A 25,458-nucleotide genomic window follows, 5' to 3' on the forward strand; every position below is an offset into this window, starting at 1 on the left:
CGGTTGGATCTAAAATGACGACTTTAGACGTCAATGGCAGTGAATGAGAAACGTTCTTGTTATAACTACTTTTATAAGTTATTACGAGAATGTTTCTTGTTAATACAAGATACTACCTCTTTAAATGTCCCTGCACTGACAGTGAAACGCTTCTATAAATCCTTAGTTCAAGTGATTTAAAAAGTGTTTACATAGCCTTTGCACTGCAGGATCAATTCAGAGGAAACCCTGCGTTGGTTATAGGGTTTGGTGATAATGACCTTAAAATAAATTCCAGTTTGAAGAAAGTTTGCAAAATGAAAACAATTGGCAGCCGTAAAACAATAAAAGCAGAGACTGAAGCAGCATTACATTAAGATGGCACCACACTCTTCTGTCTGTGCTGCACTCCGACTGACCGTTGGCCAGCAACATCTGTATTTCTCTGAACACTGGCCATTCAGAAAGCTATCCACATTTTGTAAAATATCAAGTCTTCTTAATTTTTACACGGACTTCAAAATGGTTAAAAAACCAACCTCAAGAATTTTCTCCATTGTATAGTTTGAGGAGTTTCTCATCGTATCCGTGAATCATGGGAGGCTCAGTTCAGGAAAGGCCTTGATCCCTGCTCCTCAGACGCATAACATCCAGACTGTATTGCTGTCTCCTGTTTTAGACATCCATGTATCTGCAGATGGCCCAGGCCAGAGGAAGGGCTAGCCGCGCGGCCGAACCCAGCGCGGTGCACGAAGCACTTGGACTAAAGGTGCGATGTGGGCCCTGTCTGCACCACAGCCCAGCGCACTGCCTGGGCTCGTGGTCACCAGCAGCATGCTCCCATTGTCCATGTCTGAGCACATTGTGTCACCACTGCCTCTCATAAGGCCATCACTCGTTTATCTTTGTAACATGTGGCATGCATTTTCTCTAGTTCGTGTACAATCTCTGAGAATTGTATGGTTTTATAAACGCATTTCATATGAAATAGTTTCTTTCACGTTTCTACCATATTTCCTTTGTGTGAGCCTTTTTGTTAGAGCACCCTGTACTGGTCACCCATGGTCCATGCCGTCTGCGTTAAATGCCATGTTTTGCATGAGAGCTGGGTCATCGTGCAGAATGAGCTTATTAAAAACAATCATCTCAAGCCACTAATTCAAACCAACTGTCTTTTATCACGTTTCAATGCATGATATTTATTTTATTTAGCATATATTTTACATGCACATGGTTTTAATCATTCATCTTTTCTTATCTGAGTCAATGCAGCTTGTCCCATCGAGTCGTACACCCCACAGAGCCCTAGTCAGCATCTGACCCGCTCCCACAGCAGGCTGCGCTTGTCTAGGACAAACTCCAGCCAGCTGTAGGCAGCTAGCTGTGCGGCGAAGGAAATAACAGAGCAACACCAATGTGCCTCCACTCCAAGCAGTCCAGAAACACAGACAGGGACCTTTAAATGACGTCATGGTTCTATGTGGTGTGGGTTTGGGTTTGTTTGTTTTTATTTGTTGCTTGACTTTATTCTTGCAGCAGCATTTTAGGGCCATTGGTTAGAGCCAGGGGTTAAGATCAGAGAAAAGTCTAAATTAAAAAGAATGCATATTTCACATTAAACCATGAGACATTCTCAGTTGTGGGAATGTCCCAAACCTGCAACTAAACAGGGTTTAAAAATACGATTGAGATGAAAAAATGTATTAAGTTGTGGGAAAAAATGTTCACCTTTAGGATTGAAGTCTTAAATTTAGCATAAAAACTAATGTTTGATGAGGTTATTAACTCACAAACCATAAAAACATTATCTGAGATTAAAATAGTACATTTACAAGAAATACTGGACCTTGACACCAGGGGTCTCATTTATAAAACACTGCGTAGAATCCTTACTAAACCCGTACTTAAGCTCAGCAAAACAAAAATGTACCTACGCCAAGTAGGTTTGTGATCTATCAAACATGGAGTACGCACAGCTGCACGCATCTCTGCTTTATAAATCAGACACTAACTAGAAAGGTTCTCAGCTGTTTCTGAGTCACATCCCGCCCTCACCACGCCCACTTACTGCTATAAATAGTCAATGCAAAGTGCCTTGTGGATCTCATGCATATAGCATGCAGCCGGCTCGTTGCAGCGCTCTGCCATTAATGATGGCGACCACAAATCAAGAAAGTGCAATTTCACAGAAGCAGAAGTTTAGGTACCTGTGGGTGAGGTGGAGAAATGAAAGGAAGTGCTTTTTCAAAAACAAATAAGAGAAAATCCACGTAGTGGCACAGCGTTGCTGAAGCCGTCAATGCTGCGAGTTCTTCAGAGAGATCTGTGGCGGATATATAAAAGTGGTCCGATTAGAATTCGATCCCCAAACTCCCTGGTGAGAGTCACGCACGCTAACCAGTCAGCCAAAGGGACATCCCCTTTGGCCAAGTTACTAGGGCGCATGATCAATCGGGTCACAGTGACAGGACTGCCACACTGTCACAGACGCATGACATTCCTTCTCAATCTGTCCCCCTGCTGATATTCTGCATTATACAACAGTTAGTTCCGACCAAGTGATTTGATTGGTCAAGAGACTTTCCGAGAGTGCTGATATTGGACGATAACAGCACTGGGACTGTTTACAAACAGTATCACTCTGCTGTGCACTTCCGTTCTAACCGTCATTGTAGAAAATGTTTGAGTTGCCTAGCGACAGCCTTGTCTGAGTCTCCGTTTTGTGTCGGGACTATTTGTGTTGGCGAAGCCTGATAAATGATTAAATAAACGAACAAATCATAATCTGTTGTTGCTTATTGTTATAAAAAATAAAATGAGCAGGTAGAACTGTTGTACAAAAGCAATATCACACTCGAGGTTGTGCGTTGTTGCTGAATATCAGCACTGGTGTGATTCGGCAACAACGCACTCCCTCTCGTGTGATATTGCTTAATTCCGTATTCTGCGCTTCGCACTGTGTGTGTGTGTGTGTGTGTGTGTGTGGGGGGGGGGGGGGGGGTTACTTGTTCTGTGTGCGCACGAAGCGGTACAAGTGATAATGCTGCAGGATTTCATAATTGTATCCTTCTCGGCAGCAGCACTGCAGGTGCTCTCCATGTACAACATGTGCGTAAGCCAGGTCCTTAGTCAACTTAAAGTTGTGCACATTTTTCTGCTAAGTTTTCTTTCATAAATCCCAAAGTTTGCGTGGAAAGTTGCTTACGCAGGTTTCTGACCCCGTTTTGTGCTTTATAAATGAGGCCCCTGGACATTTATTCTCACAGATTAAAATAAAACAAAGGTTCAGACCCAGTCAAGTCCATCATTATGTGATAGTAGGTCAGTTATGTAAAGTCAATCACTTCGGTACACGTAGTTTTTATTTATAAATAAGCTGGATTTGGATTTACAACCAGACGGTTGAGTTGCTCACTTTGGACCAAACATCAGTACAAGGAACAATGAGCGGAGCCCTTCAACAGTCTAAAATGGTGACCTATTAATTGATCATAAAAATGTCACTTTTGGTTTCCATAAACATGTGTTTACTTTTAAATACACAACTTCTATCTTAGAAGAGTTGGAATTTCCAAACATCGTTGTAAATTTGCAAATTTCACCGACGAGAATCTTTGCTCCTTTTTTTCTCAAATTTTAAATGAAATAAAATTGAAATGAAATCTCAGTGTTTTATAGCATGTTCAAATTCAAAGATACTTCATTAATCCCAGCCTCTAAAGTCTTGACGTTTTTCTTGTATTTGTTTAAGTGAATTTAAAGAAAATCTCGTAATTCTATTCATGATGTGTGCATTCAATCCCAATCCACGTAAAAGAATAGTTTAGTTCAATTCTGCAAATGTTGACTGTGTTTGTTGTGCACATTTTTAATATACACTTCAGAAAATGCAGTTTTCATACCATACCAGGTTTTTTTGTATACTTAAACAAAGCACTTCATCACAAATATGTCCATCTAATCATTCAAATGTTTCCTTTTATCATAAAACTATCTGACAGTAATTGTGGGTTTCGGAGATATTTTTATTCCGAGTGTTACCCCTTCCCTCATCAATAGCCATAAAATGCTGCCATACATTAGTAAGAAATGTTTAATTGCGGAGTATTTATAAAATAACAATTATGACACATATTTTCTCCAGCACACCCAAACATATCGGCCTTTTTACAAAAGTTTTTTTTTAACGTCACCATCTGGCGTGGCTTCGAGTTCTAACTATCAGCACCTTCTTATTTGCCCAAGTGGTGATTTTAATCAGATATGAGTGGGAAGCTGCGAGCGAGTGTGTGAGTGATGCAGAAAGGTGTGTTTGGCAAAATGCCACCGTCTCTCCCTTGCTGTAGTGCTGATGGACAGTGACAAAGATGGCTCCATCTCTGTCCCCGCTGGGCGTGAAAAACGAGCACTGGACATGCTTGGGTCTGTGAGGCCTAGCCACAGGACATGTCATCGCATGCCACGCTTTCCCCCCCCCCTACTCACATTCCTGCCAATCACCCCTCCGTGCCCATGAGCTATAGGATGCCATAAGCAGGAGCATCAGTCATCCAGCCTCCATCGTTGGCTTGTTTTGCTCTGCCGGATTACAGGTGTCAGCCGCCGACCTGCACACCCGTCGGCACCGAGGAGCTGGGAGATTTGTGGCTTGAAGCTCATTATTCAGTGAGACACAACACTCCTATCTGGAGTGAAGATGGATTTGAAATTCCTGTGTTTCTCTGCATGTATTTTTCTGTGTGAACACATGCTCATTATTTTAACACCACCCCACACCCCCATCGGGCCCAGTAGGTCTCGCAGGTGTCGGAAGCAGCGCATTTGCTCCATCCTCCTCCCTCCACCTGGGAGTCGCTGAGACAGGATGAAGAGCGCTGGATTTATTGCCCTCTTCATTTGATTTTTCTATTTCAGGAAGAAATCTTCCACTTGGAACCAGGAAGAGTGGAGTCTGGGAAGGGAAAGTGCTCCTACGACCCGAAGCTCAACAGCGTGTCTGCTTTGATTAGTGAGTATTGTGTTGGTTCAGTCATGTGAGGATGGAAGACACGAGCACACCAAATCCTTACAACAACAGTCTGATTTGCCTCCTCTAATTCTTTGTGAGACTTTTTTTTGTCACAATTCATCATTTCAGCTGGAAGATTTCCCTTTTTTTTGCCTTCATTTGACTTTTTGCATGCTTGTAGATAACCTATAAACGCGTCTGTTGCGTTTTCTGTCATCTTTAGTTTGTGTGTATAATTAAACACAGACTTTTGTTATCTTTAGGACCACTACCAGGTTTGGGGTGAAATAGATAAACCTTCTGAATTAAAATACACCTTTTAGTAAAACGGCTAGGGATGAAATTGGTCAATTTTTGCAGAAAGCATGAAACTTAGATCTTCATAGTTTCAGTGTTTTAAATCTATTTAAAAAAGTAGGCCCCATATTAGATTTTTATTATTTGAATATAAAACTATTTCCACTCCATTCAGGGGTGGACTGGGACGAAAATTCAGCACTGGCATTTTTATGAACCGTCGGCCCTCAGAGGGGTGGGGGTTGTGCGCTGCTCGCGGACTCATTCCTATGCCGCCGAATGTGAAAGCCACAAGCTGGGCAAGCGGCCCACCGGGACAGTGCCAGAATGCCAGATAGGCCAGTCCACCCCTGACTCCATACGTTCAGGTTACCTAGACAACCTGCAACAACAAAAAGCTCCTCAGCACGTTGGATACATGGACTAAACACACCCTGGGATTATGGGCTGGTGGAAGGAGGTTAGTTGTGAGCACGGGCTGATTTCTTGCTGTAAGCTGCTTTTCCTAATGAGTCTAATCACAAAATCCTACAGAACCCCCCTTTAAGGTGCTGATGGGTGCAGTAATGTGCCAATGCTAAGGTGGTTTTTCTCCAGTGGGGATTTAGCCAACACCTTCAACTCACTAATGCGTCTTTCCTTACAAGCATGTATTTTGTACCAGAACTGATAAACGGGCGAGCGGTATTTAAAAAGTCACGTTTAATGCCTGATTTTCTTCATCGGGCATTGAGCCGTAGTTGCAGTAAATAAGGTAAGGAAGCTAAATCACTGATGTACTTTTGTTGAGTTCCCAACATTGTTCCTGTCGTGATTCTTTACGTTCCAAAGAGCAAAAAAACAAACATGCAAATGTTTGATAAGAGGCTTAAATCATTACAATGAACTGACTTTCTGTGACTTTGTGCAGTTAAGTCAAGTCAACTTTATTTATTTACTCCTTTACATTAGCATGAAAGTGCTTAACCAGCCAATTCACTAAAAACAAAGCCATTTGCTATAATGTTGAGAATACGACTCATAATAAAATAAATTAAAATGTGACATAAACACCAGTCAAAAAACATACAAATAAATAACTCTAACTGATTTTAAAGCAACTGAAAACAGGTGCGTTCTCACACTCTCAGCTAAGTGGCCTAGTACGCCATACCGGACATCTCTGCACATGCGCTTTTTACAGCGTACGGTGCTTATTTTATTTATTTTATTTTATTTATTTATTTATTTTTTAGGAAGAGGGGCAATACATATTAATGAACTTTTCAATAAAGGTAAATATGCCAGATTATAGCCTTGGGCTAATTTCCATCTGCAGACCCTCCGGCAGGTTGATGTTAGACACAAAGTAGTGGAAACATACAGAGATAGTATTTACAAGTCACGTGACAGAGACAAAAGCAGTCATCCCATTATACTAACACAAACAAATGTCAAGGAAAGTGGACACAGAGGACAGCATAGATAACAATAACGGAAACACATCAATTATATTGCATTTGAAGTTTTAGAGCTGTTTATACATTGAAATCTCCTAAATTACCGAAAAAAAATCTGTGAATCCATCTGCAGTCCCCACCCCTAGCCCCACCAACCCCTCCGTCTGACATTTTAATAATGTGATTTTGGTAAAACGGGCAGGAAAGCTTCGCCCCCTTCTGAGCAGGCAGACTTCCCCACAGAAACATCTTTAAACAGGTCACAGAAGCTTTGACTGCACATCACTGAGCTTTTATTTTGATGTGTTTTACGGGTTTTATGCATTTTTAGGTTTTATAATTTTTAAGGTTTTTCCACACAAAGTGACGCTCTGGCACATTTGGCATTTGAACTAAAAACTTATTGCAAACTCTCCATATTTCCACAGCCCATTTAGTACATTTCCAGAATAAACATGGATTTACTGATATGTTGGCCTTATAGTGTCTCTCACCATTATAAAACTCATGGTCATCATCATATTATTGAAGTTAACACCCAAGCTTCAGTCATATGTTAGATCTGAAGCTTGTCGTCCTAACTAGAAGTGAAGCTGTGGCCATCAGAACTTTCTGACATTGTGGTGAAAGGCGCTGTTGACCTCTCTGTTCCTCTGCCTCTCATTAGGTTTGCTGTCGGTGAGTGAGACACAAATGTTTGGTTGCCATGATGACCTTAATGAGCCACTGGCAGCACCTTTAACATTCATTATGATGTTAGTTCTACTTTCTTTAATAAATCAGCTTAGCACTGATTTCTATGAAGCAGAGGTTGTTATTTCCTACTGTATTTTTATTAATATTCAACTTTTGTCATTTACTCCTTCGCTGCCAGCCGTTTCCTGATCGATAAAGCCCTTCGCTGCCTGCGTTTCTCACCGTTTTTACTGGTTTTTTTTCAGAGTCACAGAACGTTGCGCGCTAGGATGATGTCGATGCCAAAACAACCCAAACAGAGCAGAGACTCACCTCTTACATCAGGAAGAATCCGCGCGTTTCGAGCGTTATCCGTTCTTTCATAATCTGTTGTTGAATTGTGATCAGCAGAAGCTTTTCCGGTTCGCGCCTCACTTTATTTACAGCAGCGGCCCAAAAAGATCTCCTAACACATGGATTTTCTGCTTCCTGATCACGTGACGTGTGTCGTATGTGGCTGAAGATCTGCTTTAGAGCTGAGATGTTTGTTCTCATGGTGCGGGGGCTCGTTCCGACACCCACACAGTAAAAAAATGCTGATGACGACTTTAGTCGCCATTGGCAGTGAATGAGTTAAATGGAGTCTGGGTGTTCTATCTTTAATGTGTCATAGTGCAAATGAGGTCACCGTCCTTTTTCCCAAGGTCTTGTAGTTGAGCTCAAGCCACAGAGTTTCCACCAGTGAAAGGCGATCTTCTCTCTGTGGGTCCAGGCAGCGGGTGTAAATCCCAGTCGCTGCGTTCCCACTTTAGCGCAGTGGCTGCTGACCACTATGGAACCAGTAATGTCGTCTAAGATGGCTCTGCCACCCACCTCCATCAGTTTGCATCATACAAGGGAGTCTGTTGTTAGTGTTGATAAGGATTAAGAACATATTACCACAACAGAAGATTTACCAGTGACCACCAACTGCTCAGCTCACCAGTAGATTAGACATCCAGTCATCCGTGGATGTTTTAATGATGTCTCATCAATCTCCCTGTAGCGCCACCCGGGACCGTGACATTGACTGTGACGGTGGGAGAACAGTCGTTCTTGGTTCTGCTGTCTTCACACTCAGAGAGTCACACCTGCTCGCCAGTGGGGCCAGCAGAACAGCTGGAAGACCAAACCCTTGCCCCTCCTGTAACTTAACAAGGCTGTTGTGTGTATTTATCAGGCTACACACTCAACACAATGTGTTCATAGATATGATTTAGTGTGTCTTAAAGGCCTGAGAGAAGGCTGGTTGCCATAACAGTTCTGTATGTCTGGTCTTTATTGTTCCTTAGTGAAACTTGTTGACAGGAAAACAAAAAGCTGTGAAACAACAGGGAATTCTAAGCTTGTTAAACATACATGAATTCAACTGTTTGGTTTCAACTGAAAGAAATTGGTGTTTTTGTGGATATTTGGCCATTCTGAAATGTGTTTGTGTGTAAAAAGTCTTTACAGTGTTTTACTGCTTGTATGTTGCTTGCCTCAGTGCAGAAAAAAAGTGTTTAGTTCAACAAGACCGTTAACTCATTCGCTGACAGCGTTTTTCTGCATTTTCACTGTTTTTTTAAGAATCACAAAACATTATGCGCTAGGATGATGTTGACGCCAAAACAACCAAAACAAAGCGAAGACTCACCTCTTACATCAGGAAGAATCTGAGTGTTTCGAGTGTTATCCGTTCTTTCATAATCCGTTGTTGAATTGTGATCGGCAGAAGCTTTTCCGGTTCGCGCCTCACTTTTTTTAGAGCAGCGGCCCAAAACGATCTCCTAACACATGGATGTTCTGCTTCCTGATCACGTGACGTGTGACATACGCGGATGGAGATCAGCTTTAGAGCTGAGATGTTTGTTCTCACGGTGTGGGGGCTCGTTCCGACGCCCACACAGTAAAAAATTGCAAATGAAGACTTTAGTCGTCAATGTCAGTAAATGAGTTAATTCCAATGTCCTGTTTGTTTACACGTATGGGTGGGACTTTCAGTTTCATTTAGGGTTTTGTTCCTTCATCCAGTTTTATATTTGTTGATGGACACCCCCCCCCCCCCCCTCCACACACACACACACACACACACACACACACGAACAAGCGGGTTCAGAAAATGGATGGATGGATGGATGAGAGTTCAGTCCACAATGGCTCATGTGTGCACAGCTGGATTTTAGTGGTACAAAGATAATTCTTAAAGCCTTTGTTCTGTGCCAAGGGTGGTGCTGGAAAGAGTCAAAGATTGTTACTAAACTGGACAGTTTTCTCCTGTTTCAGATGGTGAGCTGTACGCTGGGGTCTATGTCGACTTCATGGGAACAGACTCTGCTATTTTCCGGACTTTGGGAACAAAGACAGCCATGCGAACGGATCAGTACAACTCCAGATGGTTGAATGGTGCAGCTCCTCTTTACTCTCATGTAGCTTTCTTGCATTAATGAAACTGTGCAATAGAGTAAAACTGTATTCTAGTGAATGCAAATGCTTAGAGCCAAGTATGTAAGCCAGATGTCTTTCCAGATTCTTCTGTCTCTTAAACATCTCAACATGTTTTCTACCTATCAGACCCCACCTTCATTCACGTGCAGCTCATCCCAGACAGCGCTGAGAGAAATGATGACAAGCTCTATTTCTTCTTCCGGGAAAAGTCCTCAGAGATGGGCCAGACCCCTGTGACCCAGTCCCGGATTGGACGCATCTGCCTGGTGTGTATACAACAAGGAGTGTTTTCACTTTGTTTAATGAAAAGAAAACCTAAAGCATCTGTATGAAGAACCTGCAGTCCCCCGAGGCAAGTTACCCACTGTGTCTGAATATTTACGGGCTCTGAGATAGTATTTGGCTAAGGCTAACATGCTGGAATCCACATGTGTCTTTAACCTCCCTGTCTACAAGGCATCCTTGTGTCTGAGAGAATGCCCTTTGACCTCTGACCCTGTGATCGCTTGGCCTCTTCCCCCTGGTGCTCCCAAAAGGGTTAGAGATTCATTCGAGCATTGGCCTAGAATGCAGACCCTCATTGCTGAAGCTAGAGGATTTATATTGATGTACAGGATGGCTCTAGAAAAAAACGCAAACCGAGCCAGAAAAATAAATAATGGCAACTGCTTCATAAAATCTTGTTGTGCGTGTCTCTGAGCTGATTGTGTGTGTGTGTGTGTGTGTGTGTGTGTGTGTGTGTGTGTGTGTGTGTGTGTGTGTGTGTGTGTGTGTGTGTGTGTGTGTGTGTGTGTGTGTGTGTGTGTGTGTGTGTGCGTGTGTGTGTGTGTGCTTCCCCATCAGGCTTGCACTGTTGTGTGAGCACAACAGCAGATATGAGAAAGGGTATGGGAGACAATGTGGCGTGTCAGCTGTTCACTGTTGCATTTATTTTGAAGGGGTGGGCCAGGCACTGACCCTGCACACACACACACACACACACACACACACACATGCTCTCACACACACACACACACACACACACACACCCCTCCCAGTGAGCTGCGCCACTGACCTCCTATCATTCTTGCTTCGCCTCACATCTGGATGCTCTTACTGTCCGTATTTGCGTCCTTCGCTCCACTGAAGGTATACTCTCTCTAACTACAATTAAAATTATGAAAACATTTTTTCTCCACAAATGTAACTGTGTGAAGAATGTGAGGCCTGTGACCACTTAAATCAAGTCAACACAAATTTGAGTGTTGACATAAGATGGTTATGGAAAGGCACACACTGGTTGCAGGTGTTTTTTTTTGGGATGATCATCAACCTACACCCCTGTACATGTGTGTGTGGTGTGTGTGTATGTGTCTGTGCAAGTGTGTGCAGCTCAGCACTGGTTTGTTTTCACTAGAGAGGTGGGTGCAGTAATCCACTGAGGTGGGTGCAGCTGATGGAGTATCTGTGTTTTGTCTTTTAACCAGAATGATGATGGGGGTCACTGTTGTCTGGTGAACAAGTGGAGCACCTTCCTAAAGGCCAGGCTCATCTGCTCGGTGCCCGGGGCTGACGGCATGGAAACACACTTTGATGAGCTCCGTATGTATGAAGAAACTTCCACTGTCTGCTGCTGATGCGTTAATGTGTGGATCGCCTAAAGGAGGCAGGGTGGTATTAGTGTTTCAGCATTCATGTCCCAGAAATTTAAAGGATCATCAATGTCCCAGTCAACCTCTTTTTTTAATCCCAAACACCCATCAAGTTAAAACTCAATCCAATATTTTCTTTTTGTTTTGTCTGTTTACGACTCAGACTTGAAAACAACCCACCATAAATAAATGATCAATTGATCAATGCTTTTGATTTTCTAAAAATGATCACAGTGTAGGGAGACAGGTTTTTTTCCACAGGTTTGTCTCATTATTATCGCTAACAGAAGCCAGAGTTATACACAACTAAGATCTGTAAGCATCTGTAAGTAGGTCCAACATCGTTTATAAATTTCCCAAAACATTTATAAAGTCAAGTGAATACATCAACTTGAAGGCCTTGAGCCTAACTCCAGCTCCTGATGATTGTGGTTATTTCCCTGATAACAAACTACAGACGCTTCGTGAATGGGTCTGCAACTTGAGATTGGATTGGGGTTATTTTGCTCTGCTGCTGTTGATTAAATACATAGACACGTTAACTAGATTTTCCCACAAATGCACATTTTTTGATAACAGAAAACTTTCTTTGATTTTTTTATCTTCTTTGTGTTCATTTATCTTTTCTCAGTATGTCTGCTTAAACGTTATTCTGTGAAGATCTACTTTAAATTTTTTTGTAATGTTTAAATGAACTCATTTCGACATTCACATAAGAGGAACTAGAACATTGTGTTCTAACACCACCGATGTGTGAACCACACTGAGATTATAGCCGCATAATTAGGCGCCATACCTCCTGTTTGTGCTGTACATTTTATGACATCGACAAAGAAACCTCTAATCCTATCTTAAATATTATGTAGAGAGCAGGTAAACTTACCTGCCAAAACTATAAACACACAATCTAAAGCTATTCCTTCGGCCATAAATACATTTGTATTATGTCAACTGCACACATTGTAGGTGTCAGTTCCTTTGTGTGTGTGTGTGTGTGTGTGTGTGTGTGTGTGTGTGTGTGTGTGTGTGTGTGTGTGTGTGTGTGTGTGTGTGTGTGTGTGTGTGTGTGTGTGTGTGTGTGTGTGTGGAGATGATATGGTAGTGGACAGGTCTGGTCTCTGAGCTGGACTTGGTGTGACTCAGAGACCATTAGATTCTAGAGAAGTTCCTTCTCAGTTTCTGTCCACTGGTTTAAAAGAGCTCTGATAAATAAAACTGCGTATTTTTACTAATGAGACAAATGATATCAACATCTAAGAAGCTACTTTGGCACATGATGTCAGAGAGTAAACAGGGACCAATGTTTTGGCTTTTGTAACAAAGGATTGTGTCATTTGGGATTTTGGCTGGTGTTGACAGACACAGCAGTGCAGAGAAAGAAGAGTGCTACTGTATGTTTGGCACTGATCTTTAGTTGTAGGACAGAGTCTGAATAAGGCTAAAAATGTGTCCTTGATTCAGACTGGTGAGTAAACAATGAAAGACATGTCAGGTCAATGAGAGTGAATACAAGTGATGGTTATTTAGGGAATTTATTGATAAAACTCTATGGTTGTAGCCTTTCACAAATAGCTTGGTTTGGTTTAGTTGGATAGTTTGGTTAGTTAGTTGGTTGGCTGGCTGGTTGGTTGGTTGGTTGAGGTTGGTTTACTTGGTTTGTTGGCTTGGTTTAGTTGGTTGGTTGGTTGGTTGGTTGAGGTCGGTTTAGTTGGTTTGTTGGCTTGGTTTAGTTGGTTGGTTGGTTGAGGTTGGTTTGGTTGGCTTGGTTAGTTGGTTGGTTGAGTTTGGTTTACTTGGTTTGGTTGGCTTGGTTAGTTGGTTGGTTGAGGTTGGTTTACTTGGTTTGTTGGCTTGGTTAGTTGGTTGGTTGAGGTTAGTTTACTAGGTTTGTTGGCTTGGTTTAGTTGGTTGGTTGAGGTTGGTTTACTAGGTTTGTTGGCTTGGTTTAGTTGGTTGGTTGAGGTTGGTTTACTAGGTTTGTTGGCTTGGTTTAGTTGGTTGGTTGAGGTTGGTTTACTTGGTTTGTTGGCTTGGTTTAGTTGGATGGTTGAGGTTGCTTTACTTGGTTTGTTGGCTTGGTTTAGTTGGTTGGTTGGTTGGTTGAGCTTGGTTTGGTTGGTTGGTTGGTTGGTTGGTTGGTTGGTTGGCTGGTTGGTTGGTTGAGGTCGGTTTGGTTGGTTGGTTGGCTTGGTTTAGTTGGTTGGTTGGTTGGTTGGTTGGTTGGCTGGTTGGTTGGTTGAGGTCGGTTTGGTTGGTTGGTTGGCTGGCTGGTTGGTTGGTTGAGGTCGGTTTGGTTGGTTGGTTGGCTTGGTTTAGTTGGTTGGTTGGCTGGCTGGTTGGTTGGTTGAGGTTGGTTTGGTTGGCTTGGTTAGTTGGTTGGTTGGTTGGTTGGTTGGTTGGTTGGTTGGTTGGCTGGTTGGTTGGTTGAGGTCGGTTTGGTTGGTTGGTTGGTTGGCTGGTTGGTTGGTTGAGGTCGGTTTGGTTGGTTGGTTGGCTTGGTTTAGTTGGTTGGTTGGCTGGCTGGCTGGTTGGTTGGTTGAGGTCGGTTTGGTTGGTTGGTTGGCTTGGTTAGTTGGTTGGTTGGTTGGTTGACTGAGGTTGGTTTAGTTGGTTGGTTGGTGTTTTTCTCCAGTCCTGTTCTGAGCATTTGGACTGACAGAATGTTGGAACTACGTCAGGACAGATTTACTCTAAAACAGGAAAGATTTTTACTCGTTCTGTTGCATACATTTAGTCAATTCGTAACATAATAGACTACTTCCAGCTTTTACAAAGGAGTGGACAGCCAGCGATTAGAGACAAATGACAAAAACATAAAGTAGGAGAAGATAGGATGAGGGTTGGGGGCAAACAAGCAGAATAGCAACAATATTGGTGAACTTAGTTTTTTTGTGTTGGAATTTCTTTTACTTTTTGACCAGCATTTAAAGATTGTTTAAGTGTTTTCTTGTACAAACTGAACTCAGCTAGGCCTAGCCAACTGGCTTCTCGCTCACAACCAAATAAACTGTTCATATTTTAAACAAACCATACAGTTTCCTTAATTTTTATTTTTTTTTTAAATAAGAGAGATTTTGAGAAATGATTTGGCTTGGTGCAGCAAGTGAGTGTCTGTTCCCTTAATATTAAATATTCTATAAACTCAGGCCAGTCCAGGGTCACTTGGAGGTTGGACTCTATCAGCAGCATGTCACTGGGTGAGAGGCAGGAGAGTGGAATATGTGATGTAAATACCAATGCTTCACACACGATTTCTGTAAGGTTTTGTAAGAGACTTGGAGAAGCAAGCGGATATTTACTAATGGTGACGCAGGAAAATGCAAAGGTCAAAAAACTGTAAGATGAAGAAATTAGGAGAAGTGGAAATAACATTTTTAGAACTCAAAAGCTGATTAAGCTGAAAATAAAATGTTTGTAGGGAAGAAAGCTTGAATTTTGTTCTCAAGAATAGAGAAAATAAAGTAGTAAAATCTGGACTCTTTAGAAGGTGTTATAAAGGATAAAAGATTCAGAGAAGAGGCTTATTGCTTAACTCAACATTTAATAGTTTCTCTTCGAAGCGTTGATTGATTTTGGTTCTCAGAGGTGTCTCCAAGTCTGTTAGGAGGCTCTTGTACTTTCTTGCGTGCAAATCTCTCATTTCTGCAGTATAGCAGCTGTATGTCATGACAAGGATCATGTGTTGCATGACACCCATGGCAGCCCATTGGGCCGCGGCCATGCTAACCCATGACGGTTCCAGCACTCTGGTTTGTGGCAGCTGTGGGGAGACACGATAGTGGGAGAGAGAGTGGATGGGTGTGAACCTGCATGCCACTAGAGTATGGACAATGCTTTTTCTGAGCTGTATACTGCTCTCCAGGGACAAGACTCAGTGAGCAGACAGTCCCCAGAGGATGACTCTATAGCCTCTTTTATGTAGACCGAAACGGAACCCAGAAGTTCCGATCCAAAGACCGTTCTCACACCACCTAACTCTATCTGCATTCTGACAGCTAATTTCTCATGCTGGTCTAAGTGGGACTGTGAACACATAAATCTGGATTTGGTACTTATTCTTTGCCAGTATCTGATCAGTTCTGTCTCCTCAGTTCCTAAGCCCCTTGGCCATGTTTTCAGTTTTTCTTTCTTCATTTCTAACTACTCGACTTTTTCCACCAATCACACTTTGCAACTAGGTCAGGAGCTCATTGTGTGTTTCATGTGGACAGCACTTGTCCTGTTGCAGGCAGTGAACTAGTCTCCCGGGACCAGTATTTAGGTTAGGTACTGAACAGCAGGAAGACTTATCACCTGTACTTGGAATCAAACAAAGGATAAGCTATATCAGGCAATGTCAGTGTCAGAGCGCTGAGGGACAACTCATGTGACTGTCTGGGATATAAAGGCCTTCAGAACTGGCTCAAAACTTTATGATGCAGCTCTCCTTTCAGGGAAAAGTCATATTTCCTAGTAAAAGTTTTGGAAGAATGCTGGATGATAACAATTTTTGCCAACTTTGTGTAAAATCTCAAGTAGTTTAGGTTACATGTGTATTTCAGAAAAAAAAAATCTGATATGCTGCAACACTGACCGCTACTGGAGATCCTTCCTGCCAACAGCCATTGTAATATACAACAACTCTTTGACTTGATTATTATTATTATCCTGAGCTACTACAGCAATCAATTTCCCTCTGGAATTAATAAAGTATTTTTGAATTGAATTGAATATAAAAAAATTCTTTGTCACATCACATGTTGCAACAAACACTCTTATCCCCCCCCCCCCCCCCCCATCACTTTCTGAGGGATAAACTCACAGGATATGTTACAAAAAGTTAGTGCAAATCAGAATTGCTAAATGAGAGCAAAAACATGCAGTTTCTGTACAGCATCAACAAACTCCTCCATCACTTCACACCTAGTGTACATGCTGGCATGGTGTCCAGTGGCCTATTTCCATAAAGTTGAAATTTGAAGGTCGAATGACCCTTTTATGTTTATGTTTATGTATTTAGCAGACGCTTTTGTCCAAAGCAACTTACCAGTGATAATCGGCATGTTGCCCTTGAGGCTAACAACGACAATAACAACAACAACATTGACATCAGTCATGGAGAGGAGGGGACAAGGAGTGGACAGTAGGGGGGGGGGGGGGGGGGGGGGAAGGGTGCAGGGAGGGTGCTAGTTAAGAAGATGCTCTCTGAAGAGCAGGGTCTTCAGGAGTTTCTTGAAAATTGAAAAGGAAGCTCCTGTTCTGGTAGTGCTTGGAAGGTCATTCCACATTTGTAATACGATGCATGAGAAGAGTCTGGCTTGTCCTGAGCGTGGTGTAGGCACTGCTAGCCGACGATCCTGTGATGACCGGAGCGGCCGGGCCGAGACGTAAGCCTTTGCAAGAGGATTCAGGTAGATGGGAGCCGTACCATCTCCGACTTTGTATGCTAGTGTTAGCAATTTGAATTTGATGGGTGCTGCTAGCGGTAGCCAGTGGAGCTCAATGAACAGAGGGGTGACGTGTGCTCTTTTTGGCTGATTGAAGACCAGACGCGCCGCTGCGTTCTGGATCATTTGAAGAGGTCTCACAGAACAGCCTGGAAGACCAGTTAGAAGGGCATTGCAGTAATCGAGGCGGGAGATGACAGTAGATTGCACCAGGAGCTGGGTGGCATGTTGTGTTAGGTATGGTCTGATCTTTCGTATGTTATACAACACAAAGCGGCATGAACGAGCAACAGAGGCAGCATGATCTTTAAAGGCCAGGTGTTCATCAATCACAACACCTGACCTTTTGGACCTTTTGTCTATAATGACTCCATGCTTGGACATCGCAGCTCCTCTCTGCTTCTATTGCTGCACTTGTCAGTGTCTTCATCAGTTTTATTAGTTGGTGTTTCAAAATACAAAAATGTGTTTGCCACATTTCTTTCCTTATGCTTAATGGTGCTCTACACCGATTCTAGTAAAAGTCATTCTGCTCTCGTACTTAATGGCAATGTAAATGTGAGCTCTGGAAAGTGTTTCCCACCTCCCAATAACTGCTCTTGATTGTTGTATTAACCAGAATAATCATGAGTTATACCCTAACTGAACACTCCTGGATTACACATAACTACTACCACCTCAACTTTCTGCTGGTCATGGCAGTGGCACCTTAGAGAGGCCCATTTCCCCATTGGTGGCTGTAGGGGTGGGGGCACAGGGATATTGACCCCTGCTGAAATCTGACTGGCCCCCTGAAGTGTCCCTGTCCTGTTAAGCTGGGTGGACTTTTTCACTTGTAGCATTCAGCTCCGTCTCAATTTGTACGACTTCCTCACAGAGCAAGTCTCACGAGTCATGAGCTCGTACTATAGGGCTGAACGAAACTGCGATTTCAAACAGTGCAATCACATGGCCATCAAAGCTGCGGTTTCAGTGGTTTTGACTGATCCAGGATCAGTTGTGTAACCTTTTTTACATCCGGGGTTTTTCCCCAGTATTATGGCAGCAGCAAAAGCCAGCGCTGGGGAGGGGGGTGGGGTGTACCGTCCAGAGCCGAGCCCAACTCCACTGCTGTCAGAGCTGCATGTTCAGGTTATTTTCCCTGTTTTATGTTCCCACACACAGCGCTGCTAGAGCCGATAATAATGGCACCGTAGGTGAGCCCGGGACAGAGAGAGAGAGAACGTAGCTGAGTAAGGGAGAGAGAGACACCTCCCACATCGGAGCAGGTTCAGGCTGATTTCTAAAGCCTGGTTTATGCTTCATCAATGCGAGTGCGGAGTCACGCACTTTAGTTGACTTGAAAGCGCAACTTCTCTTTTAAAAATGGTTTGAATGTTTCTGACGGCACACGTTACTTCAAACAAGCTAAGGTGTCAGAATGCATGCGTCTCTCTCACAGAACTGACGTTAGTGAGGAAAAACTATCAGACGGCTTCAAAAAACATGCAGCCAGCCTGCCACGGTAATGCTGGAAAACTGTGTATATTTATTTGTTATTTAATACATTTAAAAGCTGTTTCTACCTACCGATTTCCTCGATGCATTTTTGGAGTAGAACATGTTTTCATAAAGCTCCTAAATAAACATCACAAGCACAAGTAGCTTCACAAACACATATAAAAAAAGGATCTTAATGGGAGAAAATATTAATAGCTTTAACAGTTTTTATTGTATGATTAAATAGTAAATATTAATGTGAATAATTTGTTGTTCTAGATTAGAATATAGACCATCTATTCACTTAACCTACAGGATGGCTTGGCAGGTTAGTGAAGGACCTTTGTTTGCAGAAAATTGTGAATTGAACCGAAATCGCAATTTCTGCTAGAAAAATTGCAATTCAATCTTTTCCTAAATAGTTGTCACGGTGTGAAAATTTTACCTCACGGTTATTGTGACCAAAATAATCACGGTTTTTGGTATTATCGCGGTATTTTTTTAAACGTGTTACATTTTCAGACAACTGCATAAACCCTGTATATCAGGAAAATATTGTCCTCAGTTTGTGTCAAAATTTTGCCTAAAATGTGTTATTTTCTAATTATGTTGTTTATTTGTTTACATTTTTCCCCATTAGGCTTTAAAATACCCGTATTTGCCCACAACTTCTTATTTTTTGTCTGTTTGATGTCATCATTTTAAAAATATTAGACCAGATAATACTCGGTACTCAAGTAGCCTTCTAATCAGATACTTTTTTTTTTACCCTTACTTGAGTAATAAACCCTATATCAGGAAAATATCGTCCTCGGTTTGTGTTCCAGTGAGCTTTGCAGATGTGGGAAAATGTCATCAGGCAGTAATCATTGTTAAATTCATAATTATTCTTGGAGAGAGACCAACTCTTATCTGCCCCTGGGAGCCCCGTAATGCATAGCGTCATTTCAACATGGGGGTGTCCGCGACACGGTTTATATGCAGGTAGCGGCGCTGCGGCTGCTTTATATAGCGACTCGTTGCATTCTCCCTCAACCCAAATCCTCGGATCACGCATTTTAGCTAAAACGCTAACTTTAGCTTGCCTTGCGTTGACTGTAGAGTTGTGGGTGATGGTCACGCAGATGTGTCATGAGATTTGAAGCGTTGCTGCCTTTCACAGACACTTTTTCTGCACGTGCTGCAAACAGGATAGCCGTCTATCAACTGTCCCTCGGCATTCTTCAAATATCCTAAAAATGCCCGTACTTTCGACTTTGTCTTCTTTGGGGGATAATAAATGTCCTGAGTGCTGCCGTCTCCTCCTTTGGCCATTATTTCAGCTTTAGCTTCAAGAAAGTTTTAGTTGTAAACAACAAAGCGTGCAAGTGCTGCCGGCAACTTCAGCAGATGATACGGTGGCTGGTAAGGGTCACCGCGCCTACACCACAACCAAGATCCACCGAGATAATATATATTTTTTTAAACATGATGGTTATTATTATTATTGTCAACTTTTTTACCGGGGTTTACCGCTACACCAATTACCGTGACAAACCTATTCCTAAAATTGTTTAGCCCTATCGTACTGTACGACCCAGTTCTCGGATGCTACCTGACTGCTCCCACTGAATGTCTAGTAGCAACACGTTGGACCTAAAGTATGCTAAAATAGCAGTTTTTACATAACACGTCTGACTTTTTATAGTGTTGTTTTTGATGTTTCTTGGGGGTGCTGTAGGAGGCCACAAGGATTTATGAGGGTTGGGGAGGAACAAAGAAAGAAAGAGAGTACATCATTGTTTTGTGATCAGTTTAATTGGATATAAATATGGAAAACATGCTTTTTAGACAATCCTTGTCATTGTGTGCAAAAAAAAGTGTATGAATTAGGGCTGGGCGATATGGCCTAAAATCAATATCACAATTTAATGAGGATTTCACCTTGATAATGCTAAATAGACGTTAACTACATGTAAGTGCATAAACAAAAGTTTTCCACTAGATGGGGCTGTCATATGTCTTATGTGACTTAAGGTGGTACAATTTCTTAAAACGACATGAATGTCACCAGCCTGCACACGTATGTTCTTTTTATTTATTATCAAATTTATTGACATGGGAAAAATGGTAAGAACTAGAAATTTTGATAACGATACGATTTCGATTTATTGTCCAGCCCTAGTATAAAGGCCTGTAAAATGTTAATATTATAAAGTATGTGAAGTGTAAGATGAATACCCAAAGAAAGAAAAAATAAGTTGCATGAAAGACACAAGGTCTGTCCAGATCCAACGTTTTGTGTGTCCGTCCTTTCAGACCGTGTGAAGAGTCTCCCGCATGTCTCCACTCAATGATTTGACTTTTCTGTTGTGTTACAGGAGAGGTATACGTCCAGCCAGCTCAGGATACTAAGAATCCTGTGATATATGGAGTCTTCACTGTCTCTGGGTAAGAACAATTACTCTGTTCTGTTCCTGCATCTGGAGGCGGAAGGAAAATGTGACCCTTTTTTTAAACATTTACCCCCCCCCAGCTCTGTGTTTAAAGGCTCTGCAGTGTGTGTGTACTCCATGGCTGACATCCGCATGGTCTTCAACGGACCCTTTGCTCATAAGGAAGGCCCCAATTACCAGTGGGTGGCCTACACTGGAAAGATCCCGTACCCTCGGCCCGGCACGGTGAGCCTCTCCCAAGCCCTACAGTGAGCTGTCAGATCAGCAGCTTCCCTCCATCATAACAAAAACCACCTGAGCAGGATCCTAAATCTTACTGCTGCACTTTAACGAGATGTTGGGTTTTGGTTCTCGTGCTCAGAATGTTAATGTGTCCCCCTCCCAGTGCCCTGGAGGTACATTCACCCCCAGCATGAAGTCCACAAAGGACTATCCAGATGAAGTGATTAACTTCATGAGGAATCACCCCGCCATGCACAATGCTGTGTACCCAGTACACAAGCGCCCCCTGGTGGTTCGGACCAACGTGGACTATGAATTCACCACTATCTCAGTGGACCAGGTGACGGCTGCAGACGGCAACTATGAAGTGCTTTTTTTAGGAACTGGTGAGTGTTTCCTCATTTTATTGTCATTTGATTAGACATAATTTATGGAACTCTTTTTAAAGTGTTTAAAATCCCATCTTGGTTGGTTTTAATCGTTGTGAGGTCAGTCTGAACTCATGAACCCTTTGATCGGAGTCGACATGCTGAGTGACACTGTCAGTGGAGAGCTGAATAATGGGAACAGGATCTCCCCATAGAAATAAATCCCAGAAAACTGGAGGACTTGTCTTCCCCTGTAATCATTTATCATTAGCAGAAAAGCATTCTTTTTCCTTTGTGCTGGAGTGGAAGTTTAACCCATCAAAGAGTGTGTCCTCATGTGGAGCAAACAACAGGAGATTTGTACCTGGAGGGCAGGGGTGGATCAGCAGCAGGGGGGAGAGAACAGCACAGGAAGGAGGGTGAGATCTGTCACCTTAAAGGCATACTTTGCAATATTTTCATATTTTTAAATACTTTTCTTCATCCAGTATGTGCTAAAATGACCATTTACATAGTTAAAGAAATGTCACTCAGACCCCCACTGCCCTATGTGGCCAGAATACAGCATTTGCAACTTCAGAGTGCCGGTCCGGTCTGTTGGACTTACCTGTCTGACATACCTGGTGCTGCAGTCTGCCATAAGCACATTTCCTGCATGCTTTACCATTCCTGCATGTTTTAGATCACGAACACAGCTGATTTGTTTCATTTAGTGATGGATCACTCCTGTAGACACTAATGAAGGCTGGGGAGATGCTTCAGCTTTCAGATTAAGGACTTAAAGACAAACGCACAGCAATGAGATGAGTTTTGGTTCTACTAAACAGACACTAAGGAGTGCTAAAAGCAAGCCAAAACGGCCTAGTCTCCCTTTAATTAGACCCACCGGTGTAAGAGTCATTATCAGTTGTCTCATGAGGACGCTGTGTGGCAGCAGCCATGGTACAGTCCGCTGCCCTCACATCATGCCTTGCATTTCTCTTTACTCTGATTTTTTAGAGGAGAGTAATGCTTTTGTGTGGCAGCCGCTGTAGAGGAACGTGTCCTTTCAGCAGCTGTCAGAGCGTCCGAGCTGCTCAGCTTCACACTGGGGCTCAGTTCAGAGGACAAAATAAATCTCAGGTATCCAACTCACAGGAATTCTAACAGCAGGGAGAGGCCAGAAAATGCCTCATGGCATCCAAACAAATGAGTGGAGGTGGGAGGGACAGAAGAGTTTTGTCACGGGAGCAGAAACAAATACCTGGAGAGGACATCAGGGGGAAGGGAGAATGATAAATGACCCGCACTTGTATAGCGCCTCTCAGAGTAAGGACTCCAAAGCGCTTTACACTACAGTGTATCATTCATCCATTCACACACACATTCACACACTGATGGTGATGAGCTACGATGTAGCCGCAGCTGCCCTGGGGCGCACTGACAGAGGCGAGGCTGCCGAGCACTGGCGCCACCGGTTCCACCGACCACCACCAGCAGGCAATGTGGTTTAAGTGTCTTGCCCAAGGACACAACAGCAGAATTATCTGTCCGGAGCCGGGATTGAAACTGCAACCTTCCGATTACTGGACAACTCGCTCAACCTGTTGAGCTACTACTGCCCCAGAATATTAGGATTATCTTTATTAGTGGCTGCTGAGAAAATCAAACAACAATCTGGGGTTGGTGCTGAAGTTAGCTTAAATGTTTGTCTGCATAAGAGATTGATCAAGACCAATTTAATTTATAATACCTGGACTATACAAGCATTGACTGAATTTGCTTCACACTATTAATTCATAAATGCCTTCCTAGGGTTCTACAACCCCCCAAGGCGCTTTACATCACAACCCGTTATCCACCCACACACAGATTTACGCACTGGTGGGGATGAGCTACACTGTACTGCCAGCTGCTGAGCACTGGTGACCCCAGTCTCTCTGACCACCACCAGCCAGAAAGGTGGATTGAGTGCCTTGCCCAAGGACACAACGACTGTGACTAATAACAGAATCTTGACAATGAAGTATTTGGTTTTTGAAGCCTTTATTCAGTTTATGAAGGTTAAAAAAAATTAAACTTTAGGTGTTTTTTAATTTTTTTTGTAAACGACCTCATTAGTAAGATCAGGTTTGAACACTTTTACCAACAAAATCAGATGAATTATAAACTGTTGAAAGGTTTTATTTTAGTGGAGATTAGTTGAGTCCATGTTTAAGCAGTCTGGGTGTTGTAGTTTTTCACCTGGAGCTAGCCAAAGAGGATGCAGTGGAGTCATTCTTTAGGCACATTCGTACTAAGCTGAATCTAAAGCAAATTTCAGCGTTGTAATGATTGAAAGCTCATAGGTGTGTGTTGTGGTCCACAGACAAGGGGACAGTTCAGAAGGTCATCGTGCTGCCCAGAGATGACCTGCAGACGGAAGAGCTGGTGCTGGAGGAGGTTGAGGTTTTCAAGGTTAGCTTCAAGACTGTTTGTCACGTTTCCTACAAACATATTTGTCACATAACAGACGGTCATCATGATCTGTTTTCTCTCCAACAAGGTCCCTACTCCAATAACCACGATGAAGATCTCGTCCAAACGGGTGAGTGTGTCTGCTTTAGAGATTTTCTTCACATTTGCTTACGTATGCCGTGAAGCCACTCTGATTTCAAATGAATACGAGCTGCGAGTGCATGGCTGTAATGTCCCGTTGGCTTCCTTCCTCATAATTCACAGAAAGCTCTAGGTCTTAAAGACAACATGGAACGAAAATGGAAAAGACATCAAAAGTTCTGCATGTGATTAAAATACTTGGACTTGCTGGCGAGTCGTGACTTCAGCCTGCAGACAGAGTTAGGATTACTTGCTGCTTGTCAGAAAGATAGATTTCAAACTGCTGATTTTAAAATGATGATGGCAGCCGCCTCCCTGAGGACTCTGACACTGGCGCGTTTGTCTTCAGAATCAAGATGTGTGCTCCTGTCAACATTATTTGAATTTATTTGAAGAGTTTTCAGTCAGATGTCCTTTTTTTCCATCAACAGCAACAGCTGTACGTATCTTCTGACATCGGGCTGACCCAGATGGCTCTTCACCGCTGCGATGTGTACGGCGAGGCCTGCGCTGACTGCTGCCTGGCCCGAGATCCCTACTGCGCCTGGGACGGCAAGTCCTGCTCCCGGTACTCAGCCTCACAGAAGAGGTGAGCACCAGCACCATCATCACTAATGTCACCACTAACTGACTCACATCAGACTGGCTGAGTGGCTCTTTGATCTGATTCCTTTCATCTCTGCTTAACAAGCCTAATAAAATATCTAGTTCTTCTAACAAGTATTAAAGGTGAGGCTATAGCCAGGTGATGGTTTGGGATGCATATTGTGTATAATTGAATGGCTTTGAATGGCTTGCGGTTGCTTTATGATGTTTTTCTCTCCTTATTTGGCAATACTGGTCTGACCCCTTTAGACGTAGCCGGAGGCAGGACGTCCGGTACGGGAACCCCATCCGCCAGTGCAGAGGCTTTAACTCTAACGGTAACTAAAGAATTTTAAGATCTTTACCTACTGTTATCTGGCAGGTTTGCATCTGACCATGTTTAGCAGTTTCACATTCATGTATAGTCACTTTTAGAATCCTAAAGATAAAAATGTGATAATAGGAAATGTGAAGTCTTTAGTCATTTTTTTTTTCATAATTTATTTTTAGGAAGTTGTGATGTTAAAGGTGTGGTTCACTCGTTTAATCAATACATTTGCAGTGGTCTCTGGTAGGAACGCATGCCTTGCAAACCCTACTCAGGGCTAAAAAAGTCCAGAATTTCTTGGATCAGCGCCGACAAGTCTGCTGCCGCACAGAGTGGCGGCAGAATTTGCAGTCTCCTTTCCTGATATTTGGACATCTCGCCTCGAATTGGATAACAGCAACACGACTCTTCCACTGACTTGCATCGTTGATGTTTTTTCCATAAATAACTGAAGCCTGGAGGAGTTTTTCTGTGTGGTGGAGTTGATAATAATAATGGTTAGCTCTTACTAGCTGAGACGTTCTCTGCTGTTTCCTGGATGCT

The 25,458-nt window shown here is 42.8% G+C and overlaps 1 protein-coding gene across 5 annotated transcripts in view; it reads left to right on the plus strand.

Annotated features, from left to right (window-relative positions):
* Nucleotides 1-25,458, plus strand: part of LOC107385790 (semaphorin-3F) — a 101,912-nt gene that overhangs the window by 70,656 nt on the left and 5,798 nt on the right. Inside the window, exons 6-17 of one of the 5 annotated variants that reach the window (XM_015959897.3) lie at nt 659-748; nt 4,894-4,987; nt 9,703-9,822; nt 9,991-10,130; nt 11,331-11,445; nt 20,761-20,830; nt 20,916-21,060; nt 21,221-21,443; nt 23,773-23,861; nt 23,950-23,991; nt 24,434-24,591; nt 24,858-24,925. In XM_015959897.3, coding sequence (XP_015815383.1) covers nt 659-748; nt 4,894-4,987; nt 9,703-9,822; nt 9,991-10,130; nt 11,331-11,445; nt 20,761-20,830; nt 20,916-21,060; nt 21,221-21,443; nt 23,773-23,861; nt 23,950-23,991; nt 24,434-24,591; nt 24,858-24,925 — 1,354 coding nt within the window. Of the gene's footprint in view, nt 1-658; nt 749-4,893; nt 4,988-9,702; nt 9,823-9,990; nt 10,131-11,330; nt 11,446-20,760; nt 20,831-20,915; nt 21,061-21,220; nt 21,444-23,772; nt 23,862-23,949; nt 23,992-24,433; nt 24,592-24,832; nt 24,926-25,458 lie in introns of all 5 variants that reach the window. The other 4 variants (XM_054748844.2, XM_054748853.2, XM_015959900.3 and 1 more) reach the window with 4 other exon arrangements.

The sequence above is a fragment of the Nothobranchius furzeri genome, chromosome 3 (assembly GCF_043380555.1).
Source record: "Nothobranchius furzeri strain GRZ-AD chromosome 3, NfurGRZ-RIMD1, whole genome shotgun sequence".
In the NCBI taxonomy this organism is placed as follows: Eukaryota; Metazoa; Chordata; class Actinopteri; order Cyprinodontiformes; family Nothobranchiidae; genus Nothobranchius; species Nothobranchius furzeri.